Genomic DNA, 9564 nt, shown 5'->3' on the forward strand with positions numbered 1-9564 from the left:
GTGCAAGTGTCTCCAAAATTATGGCCTTTGTGAGCCCAAAGGTCAAAGTGCACTGGGGTGAAGGGTAGGCCCTGAATATTTAACACACACACACACACACACACACAAGGCACATATACACAAACACACAGCAGCGACACAAATACACTTAAACACACTTATAAACACACATACTGTAAGTCTGCAATGTTTCTAGTCAGTTATTAACTATCCTCACACTGTTCCGAGTTTGTGTGTGTATTCACAAGCATTCCTCATCAGATTACAGTGAAACAGCAAGTCACTTTAATAAATATACACACACACAAACGTAGCGCACATACATCCACGCACACACACAGAGGAACACTTGTTCAACAAACAACGTAATGTGCTGAATACAAAAAGAGAGAGACGCCTGCTTGGCCTCTCTCAGCACTGGTCAGCCCTGCTCTGTCCCTTAAAGTGACAAATACAGAGCCTGGTTGCCCCCCTACAAACTCCCTCTCTTCTTGTCTTTTCTTTTCTCCCTCGCCTTTATTCGCCCTGTCGCCAACTCCCTCCTCTGGGAGTTTGTAAGCTCTTTAATCATTAATTCACAGGAGGTGTGTTTTCCTTGTTTTCCCTAAGCCTGCCTCTATGAACTGGTTGTCCCATGCTAGGGCATAATCCGTCTTTCTCTCTCTCTCCCTCCGTCCCCTCTCCCTCTCTCTCTCTCTGTCTTTCTCTCTCTCTCTCTCTCTGCTGAATGGAAAAGTCGGGGGTCTCGGAGCCCACGGGCCCGTTGCTGGGTGCCGGGCAAGTTGCCGTGGGGGCGGTTGGCAGGTCGGCCGGAGCTGAAGGAGAGGACGGAGAGGTGGCGGCTGTGAGCTCCAAACTTTTCTACTGCGCGTGTTTGAGACGCTGGATCCCCCTGGCCTACAGAGAGGAGCTCTACCATGTCCTGAGACTGACAGGCCCACTGGTGAGGGGAGCAGGGGGGGGGGGGGGGATGGGGGGGGGGGTGCTGGAGGGAGAGACAGAGAGACAGTGAGGGAATAATGTAGAGGAAGGAGAGAGGGAGATTATCAGAGAGACAACAAAAGAGAAAGAGAGACAGAGAGAAAGAGCTGAGTCAGAGCCAAATGTAGAGTGATAGAAGGGAACAGCACTGGATGGGGGGGGGGCGAGAGGAAGAGAGAGTCTGTGCAGGGTAACAAGCAGAGTCAATCAAGGTGATGAGCAAAGCAACTGCTAGTACTGTCATTGTACAGTAAATGTGGAAGCCTTACCTCTGTCCCAATGTTTTACAGACCTTTCAGATTAAGAATACCAGAGAGCTACACTGCATGCTATGCTGAATGCTCAGCGTGCACATGCGGTAGAGTGTAATGTGACAGGGCCAGGATAGAATGGTTCGTTTTCACAGATGTATCTCTGTTATCATTTACATTCCTCCAGTCGAGTTGGTCACAATAGAAGTGGCGGGGGTGAGTCCGAAGGCTGTGTGTTCATGATGAAGAAGTTAAACGTGTTGTCATTTGAGCCTTTGTCTTTGTACCTATGTGTTGACATGAGTCTGTTCGTTTGTCTCCCTTTCTGTGTCTATCTACCTATATGTCTGTCTGCCTGCCTTCCCATGTGTCTGTCTGCCTGTCTGTCTGTCTGCCTTCCTGTCTGCCTTCCTGTCTGTCTTCCTGTCTGTCTTCCTGTCTGTCTTCCTGTCTGCCTTCCTGCCTGCCTTCCTGTCTGCCTTCCTGTCTGTCTTCCTGTCTGTCTTCCTGTCTGTCTTCCTTCCTGCCTGCCTGCCTGCCTGCCTGCCTGCCTGCCTGCCTTCCTTCCTTCCTTCCTTCCTTCCTTCCTTCCTTCCTTCCTTCCTGTCTGTCCCCATAGCTGGTGTCTCGGATCTTAAACCTCCTCTTGCCGTTTGTCATCACCATATTCTGTGGTCACCTCGGCAACGCAGAGCTTGCCGGCTATGCTCTGGCCTCCACGGTACGTACCACTCCCAATTATGTGCAGTGATGCTCCCGCTCTGAATAGAGATGATCAATCCAGGCCCACTGTTCTTTACTGTCGTCTTGAACTGACAATTTGGGGCTGTTTTGGGTTTGTCTTCTTTCAGATCATCGGTGTTACCACGACAGCGACCGGTTATGGCCTGTCCTTGGCTTGTGACACGTTGATCTCTCAGGTGTGTGGTCACGCACGTGTGTCCATCCGTGCAAGTATTTCAATTGTACACGTGGTGTGTGTTGTAGTTGTAGTCTATAGCTTGTGTGTGTGTGTGTTGTTAGACCTTCGGCAGCAAGAACCTGAAGCGCGTGGGGGTGATCCTCCAGAGGGGGGTTCTGATCCTGCTGCTCTTCTGTCTGCCATGCTGGGCTCTGCTCATCAACACGAACAACCTCCTGCTGCTCCTAAAACAGGAGGAGGAGGTGGCCAGGTAGGGGCACCCCAGCTCCAACACCAAAAGCAAAAACAACTGCAACAATGACAACAGTAATAACAGCAACAGCAGTAACAACAACTACAATAAAAACATTGACACAAAAACAAACGGACAGACTCCCCACCCACCCCGCCACCCCCCCCAACCCCCCACCAACCCCCCCATCAACGAAGCAAACACACACTTACACCTGTGCACACACTTGGAAAAAACAAAACAATAAAAAGGCTACAGGTGTTTCCCCGCGTGTCTCCTTGTCTTAGGGTAGCCCATCTCTATGTGACGGCGTTCCTACCTGCCGTTCCGGTGAGTAAAGACTCCTCAAAACGGTGTCCTCATGGACAAAACCCATGTATGGGTTTTGTCCATAGTATCAGTATTCTGTCTGACTTGTCAATGTTTTGCCTGAAACCCTGAATATTCAGTCTGGATCTTGACAATCGCGCCTGCAAGTTATTTCTGAATATAGTCTGAATTCTGTCTACGGCAGTGTTTCACAACTCTGGTCCTGGGAGGCCCGCCTTCCTTGCATGTTTTAGATGTTTCCCTGCTCTAACACACCTGATTCAAATGAATGGGTTGTTATCAAGCTCAGCAGAAGCCTGATAATGACCCATTCATTTGAATCAGGTGTGTTGGAGCAGGGTAACATCTAAAACATGCAGATGAGGGAGTCAAGAGTCTGACTGTTATTTCTTTCTGTATAGAGGACCCCTTAGGGTAGATGCACAGTCAGTGAGTCCTGCCTTGCCCTCCAGTCCTGACTACTGTGCTCACAAACCCCCCCCCCCCCCCCCCCCTCCACTGTCTCTCTGTGTCCCAGGCTATGTTCCTTCACCAGCTCCAGTCATCCTACCTCCAGAGCCAGGTATCTATTCGCACATAACCTGCCTGTGTGTGTTGCATGTTCTGTCACGTGAAACGGATGGGTGGTTCTCGGTGGCTCTGTGAAGGTGCCTGATGTTTGTTGTGTGTCTGGTTGTGTTCCAGGGGATCATCCTGCCCCAGATGTACACAGCGGCCATAGCCAACGTCATCAACGTGGGCGTCAACTACGTCTTGATATTCAACCTGGAGATGGGAGTCCTGTAGGTGTGCTCTCCTGCTCCTATTTCATCTGTCCATACTGAAACTGTCATACCACAATACTGAAACTGTAGTACCATAGTACTGTAATTGTAATACCATAGTAGTACTATCTTACTGTAACTGAAAAACCATCTTACTGTAACTGTAACGTAGTAGTGTATCTGTAGTACCATAGCACTCTATCTGTATTACCATAGTACTGGGAATATTGACACTGAATGGTTTAACAGGGGAAAAAACATTTATTTACAATTCACAAATGTAGAATGATACTATTATATAAATAAGAAAGAACCTGGGAATATGGCATTGTTACAGTGTACTCACACTTTACTTTTTTGTAGGGGCTCAGCCATAGCCAATAGCTTGTCTCAGATCTACATCTGTCTTCTACTGTATGCCTACATCTGCTGGAGAGGGCTGCACAGGAACACATGGGGAGGTGAGACACACACACACACACACACCATTCTAACCAAACACCCTTTCAATCTACCCATACAGTGTACTGGTGAAATAGAACTTTGTCTCCCTCTACAGATGAGTTGTGAGTATCGTGATGCTTTTAAATCAAAGGATGCAACTTTTTACATGTGTGTGTTTAACTCTGGGTGTCCCCATAGGCTGGTCCACTGACAGTTTGCAGGAATGGGGCTCCTACATGCAGCTGGCTATTCCCAGCACACTTATGGTCTGCTTTGAATGGTGGGTCTGGGAGATTGGAAGTTTCCTTGCCGGTTAGTATCTGTGTGTGTTTGTGTGTGTGTTTATGTGTGTGTCTGCAAGCAATTACTTGTTTATTTTTCACCATACACCTTGAAACAATGAACCCTCACCACGCCTGGCTTCTCTTTCCTGCTCTTTGTCTCCATCACCTTCCACCTCGCTCCTCCCGCCCCCCATCCCCATCTCCTGTTTCCCTCTGCAGGGATATTAGGGGAGGTGGATCTCGCTGCCCAGCACGTCTTCATGGAGCTGGCAGCTCTCACCTACATGGTGAGACAATGACCTGCCTCTATTTTTCCCTATCTTGCTGCCCCCCCCCCCCTTTTCTCCCACACAGTACCTGCTGTGGCTCAGCGCTAACAGAGGTATTTTGTTCCGAACAGTTCCCTTTGGGCGTCCACGCGGCCACCTGCGTGCGAGTGGGAAACGCCCTGGGTGCGGGGGACACATCCAGCGCCATCATCACATGCAAGGTGGCGTTGGCTCTGTCAGGTCAGACGCTAACACATGCAAATGCATATGAACACACTACACACATACTACATACAAGTAGACACATAATACACACACATACACCCCCATGCAAACAAGTTCACATACTGTGACATCCCCGGAGAGTCTTAAGCACATGAAGAACGTGTTGTACTATGGAAAGCAACTCAAGCAGACTCACGGCCAGATCATGGACGATGTATTCAGATGCTCCATTTACTTGCTTTCTCGCAAGAGCAGCACTGCTGGAGCTGGTCAGATAATCTGCACAGTGATCTAAAAAAAACAAGCCAACAAGGCTCAAAGAAGCGAACGATGCGAATCAACAAGATGGTGAGTCCACATGTAATCGTTAATGTAACACATTCTGCTCCATGCCCTACAAACATAAACAAGCAACTATTCCACTTTCAGTGTGGCTCACCAAAGAGAAGCTTCAAAGGAAGAAGACTTGTTTTTTTCATCAAGGGCTTACCACTGCTTTATGCCTCAAATTCTCCTTGTGTGCGTCTCAGCCCCAAGACTATCTGTGGTTGTCACAATTGGTGAAGAATGTGGGCACTATGAAACCACTACCTGACACACAAACTATGTTGCTCCCGGCTCAGGCCCAACAGGCCCAGGGAGTGGTGGCGATCACACGGCTGACAACCCAACTTTCCTGACCTGACCTGAGAACTGTGCCCGCAATGCTTCTGACGAAGACAAACCCCGAGCAAGGCCATGTCCTCGCACCCTACCTGACTGGGGGAGCACAGCAAGCCTGCAAGGAACAGCTGAGGCAGCCGCGAAAACCGCCATCCTCACCCAGTATGGAAACAGCCTGCCAGTTCAAGGGTAACAGTTACACGCCTGGGAGTTCGACCCTCGCGGACAAGTCCGCAGTCAAATTACTCAGCTTGTCTGCCTGACTTGGAGCTGGCAGATGTCGGAAGAGGGACCAACAGCCCTCAACTACATTGTATAGGACCGAAGCATCCATTTAGCCTCTTCCAAGCGTCAGGCTGCCCAGAATCACACCACCTCTGTTGACGGGCTAATCAGGATTCTTAAGGGGAGTAATTAAAGAGATGATGGCTAAACCTGTACCCAGCTGATGTCGTCAGGAGGGACCCACAGACCGACCCTTCTGGGGCCGGGCTTCCAGGGCTCTGTCGACCCCAAACCCCAAGCCACCTGATGATTGGAGGTGCTTCAATTGCGGACAAAAGGGTCCTCTCGCCAGACGATGCCCCCCCCCCCACCTCCCTCGTCCAGGACGTCCATATGCTCCCCGCAAGAAAAGGGGAAGGTTGACCTTCAGGACACTGCCTGCTCACCACGTTCTGGGCTCATAAAGCCCCTTCCAACCTTCATCTGGTCATCCAAGTGGGTCGCCATTACACCCACGCTCTCATGGATTTTGGGCGCGTCATCACCTTCGTCCTCCCTGAACTGGCTTTGGGAGACGCCCCAGCATTACAGTATTCTGCATCCATAGGGACACGAAGACATACCCAACCAGGCAAGTCAAGGTATCCATTCCCCCAGAGACACTTCTCAATTCATGCAGGCCTGGTACCGCATTGGCACCACTGCTCATTGGAGAAAACTTCAAATCTGTCAAACGGGTACTGGCAGGTGTCCCTCACATCCAGGGCCAAAGATGGCTTTTCCAAGACCAGATGGATTGTACCGGTACCCATGTCCCAGACACCCATAGTACAAGCTGGGGATAGAGGACACCCCTTACCCTGGGTATAAGATTTGCCAAGGGTCATAGCCTTTAACTTTCAGGTGAAACATCAGCCTGGCAGGGAACATGCCAACGTGCATGCACTGTCCAGACGGGACACCTGCTGCGGGGTCATATTGGGAGTTCTTCTTGGTATGGGGAAGTGAGACATCCCCAGAGAGTTTAAGAACATGAAGAAGAAGTAGACTCTAGTAGAACAACCCTATTCTACAAGATACTACGGAAAGCAACACAATCCACCTCACAGGCATTCATGGATGGTATATTCAGATGCTTTCCCGACAAGCAGCACAATTGGAGCTGGGTTCACCGAAGAGAAGCTTCAAAGAAAAAAGACTTCAATCTTCAAAAGAAGAAGACTTCTGTTGTTTTTATAGATATAATTTTTCCTTCGTCACCTTTGTCAATTAAAGTGATGGCAAGAGATTAAAACTGCTTTCTGCCAACAATTCTCCAAAAGTGTGTGCATCTCAGCCCCTTGACTCTTCGGGGTTGTCACAATACATCACACACACACAACGTATACAAGTAGATACACATGAGACAAACACATTCATGCAGCATTTAAACAGCATACAATCACATACACTAACATAGTAGCATGTTTCTACTGCAGGTTTGCTGGCCCTGTTCCAGGGGGTGGGGATCTTTGGCTCCAAGTCAGTGCTGGGCTGCATCTTTACCTCCGATCAGTGAGTAACACAATCACTGTGATAGACCAGCGTGTAATTCTGAATCCCGTTGGTAACAAAAAAAACACCTCTTAATTTGTTGTCTTCTTGCCGTGTACTCTGCAGGAACATTGTGGAGTTGGTGTCCAAAAACCTCACCCTCTACGCGTTCACACAGTTCTTTGATGCTATCGTGGTGAGCTGCCTTGAGAGGAAACATTTGAGCTGGGACCTTGTTTTGACTGGCAGGATAGTCTGTATCTGAGACTGAAAAAGCAACTCGGCGTCTTACTTGGTGTGTTTGTCAGTGTGTGTGCACAGGGATCCTGGTGGGGGCTGGGAAACAGAAGATAGCTGCCTTAACGAACCTGGTGACGTACTACTTTATAGGCCTACCTGTGGGGACTGCCCTGATGTTTGCTGCCAAGCTCAGGATAATCGGTGAGGATCCCCTGTGCCATCCCTCCATCTTCTCTGTTCTCTCCCTCGGTCTCTCTTTCTTGGGTTTGAGTAGAATGGAGTAGATTTTTCTCTCTCTCCCTCTCCTTCTCTGTCTCCATGTTTTTTTCCCCCTCTCAGGGTTTTGGGCAGGATTGTCCATCTGCATTGTGATCCAGATGACGTTTTTCATCATCCTCATCTTCAAACTCAACTGGCACAAAGTCACAGAGGAGGTACAGTACAGAGTGGGTAGTGAAGATGCTCACTGCCAAGTGCACGCAACCCTGTCACACTCTCACCTAGTCATACAAGAATGTTTAACCGTGCAGAAATCAAATATTAATCGTGACAGAACTCCAGAACAGGACAGTACACTTTGGGTAAAATGCATGACTGATCTGAACTCCAACACAGTCATTGTGCGTTTGGTGGGGTGGAGCGGGGGCTCTGGTACTTAAGACAGCCCTGATTTAATCATGAGTTACATGATATCTCTGCAGGCCCAAGTGCGAGCTGGAAAGGGTAGGCCTGTCACAATTGTGCCGTCAAAGGCTCCTATTGGACATCCTGTGATTGACACATTGATTCCAGAGGGGTCCGAATATCCACGGCCCACTTTCAACTCTGACATGGTAAATGTGTACATCGAGAGTTGCGTGAGAGTGAGAATGTGTTTGTGTGTGTGTATTTTACAATTACGTGTTTATGTTTGATAGTGGTGGACAAAACCGTGGTGGTGTTCATACCACACTGAAGGCTAGCTCTTGCTGGATTGTTGTTTGTGTCTCTCCTTGCAGATCCAGTCAGATAATGAGGCTCTCAAAGCAGCTGGGCACACCCCAGTCAGCACACAGGAACAGGGTACAGGGGAGAAGCAGGGACTGAGGGCCGGAGGCATCAGCAAAGGGCCAGGGGTATGCGCTGGCGAGGCCGAGGGAGGGGGCGTGGCCCCTGAAAGCCAGACTGAAACGGAGCTGTCCATGTCTCAGCTGGTGCTGCGGAGAGGCCTCACCCTGCTGGTGTTACTGGTTATCCTGGCCACAGGGGTCGCTGTCCACCTGGCTTGCCCCCCTCCCAAGCCTTCCATACAGAGCCGGAGTAACCTGACCTTACTGGACTGGGCCAACTACTCCTCCACCCCGACACCAGCCCCCTGGCTTGACCTGACCTTGCCCCACCTAACCCTCTGAGGTGCCGCACTGCAACCGGGGAGTGGGGGGAGGGGTAGGTGGAGACAAGACTAGTGGAGGAACTGGTGGAGGAACAACAGACTTTGGAAGACTGCAGAGTTGCCTTCTCATTTAAACTCCAATATTACATTTGTGATTGGTTACTCACTGTTGCATTACATTTTCCCTGCTGCTGTCTTGGGGCGGGAGTACAGTATCAGTCTGGTTCACGCTTCCGAACATTTTTGTTTCTTTCTCCTCCATCATGATTCTTTATGACAAACTAAGTTTAGCTTGAAACAAAACATTGATCTAATGAACTGTAAATGTCTCATGCAAGAATTAGTTTTGTACTTTACAAACTCGACATGTCAAATATGAATTTGTACTTTGTAATACTGAGTGCACAGCTCTAGGTATAGCACTACTTTTAGGTGTACTCACAAAAAGGCGAGGGCTGATTTACTCCAACCTCAAATGTGAAAAGAAAATTGATTTTCCTAAACTGACCTAGATTATGAAGTCCAATGGTACAGTATGAATCAATAAATAATTTTTAATATATTCATTTTGACCCAAGTGTTTATTTGCATGTTCAATAGGCAAGGTTTATAAAGTAAGAACACCAAGTTCAACAGACAGTGACAGTCTACGTAGAAGGAACACTGCTCATATTGAACATCAATGCTTGTGTTCACAGTTTAATCCAGGCCTTAATAATTTACATTTAGTCATTTAGCACACGCTCTTATCCAGAGCGACTTACAGTAAGTACAGGGACATTCCCCCGAGGCAAGTAGGGTGAAGTGCCTTGCCCAAGGACACACCATA

At 48.8% G+C, this 9564-nt stretch overlaps 1 protein-coding gene across 2 annotated transcripts; it reads left to right on the forward strand.

Annotated features, from left to right (window-relative positions):
- The first annotated feature begins 684 nt into the window (after positions 1-684).
- LOC136962998 (multidrug and toxin extrusion protein 1-like) lies at positions 685-8826 on the forward strand. 2 transcript variants are annotated; one of them, XM_067256950.1, is made up of 17 exons: positions 685-943; positions 1852-1953; positions 2084-2152; positions 2256-2404; positions 2679-2716; positions 3234-3278; positions 3401-3498; positions 3844-3941; positions 4123-4236; positions 4428-4495; positions 4609-4717; positions 7069-7144; positions 7250-7319; positions 7432-7564; positions 7703-7797; positions 8065-8196; positions 8362-8826. In XM_067256950.1, exons 6-17 carry the CDS (start codon positions 3237-3239, stop codon positions 8752-8754), a joined length of 1428 nt encoding a protein of 475 aa, XP_067113051.1. In that variant the 5' UTR covers positions 685-943; positions 1852-1953; positions 2084-2152; positions 2256-2404; positions 2679-2716; positions 3234-3236; the 3' UTR covers positions 8755-8826. The 2 variants fall into 2 exon arrangements, with proteins under 2 accessions (XP_067113051.1, XP_067113050.1); XM_067256949.1 differs by having other exon boundaries at positions 792-943; positions 2674-2716.
- Positions 8827-9564: the final 738 nt, after the last annotated feature.

Source organism: Osmerus mordax, chromosome 19 (genome assembly GCF_038355195.1).
Source record: "Osmerus mordax isolate fOsmMor3 chromosome 19, fOsmMor3.pri, whole genome shotgun sequence".
Lineage (NCBI taxonomy): Eukaryota > Metazoa > Chordata > Actinopteri > Osmeriformes > Osmeridae > Osmerus > Osmerus mordax.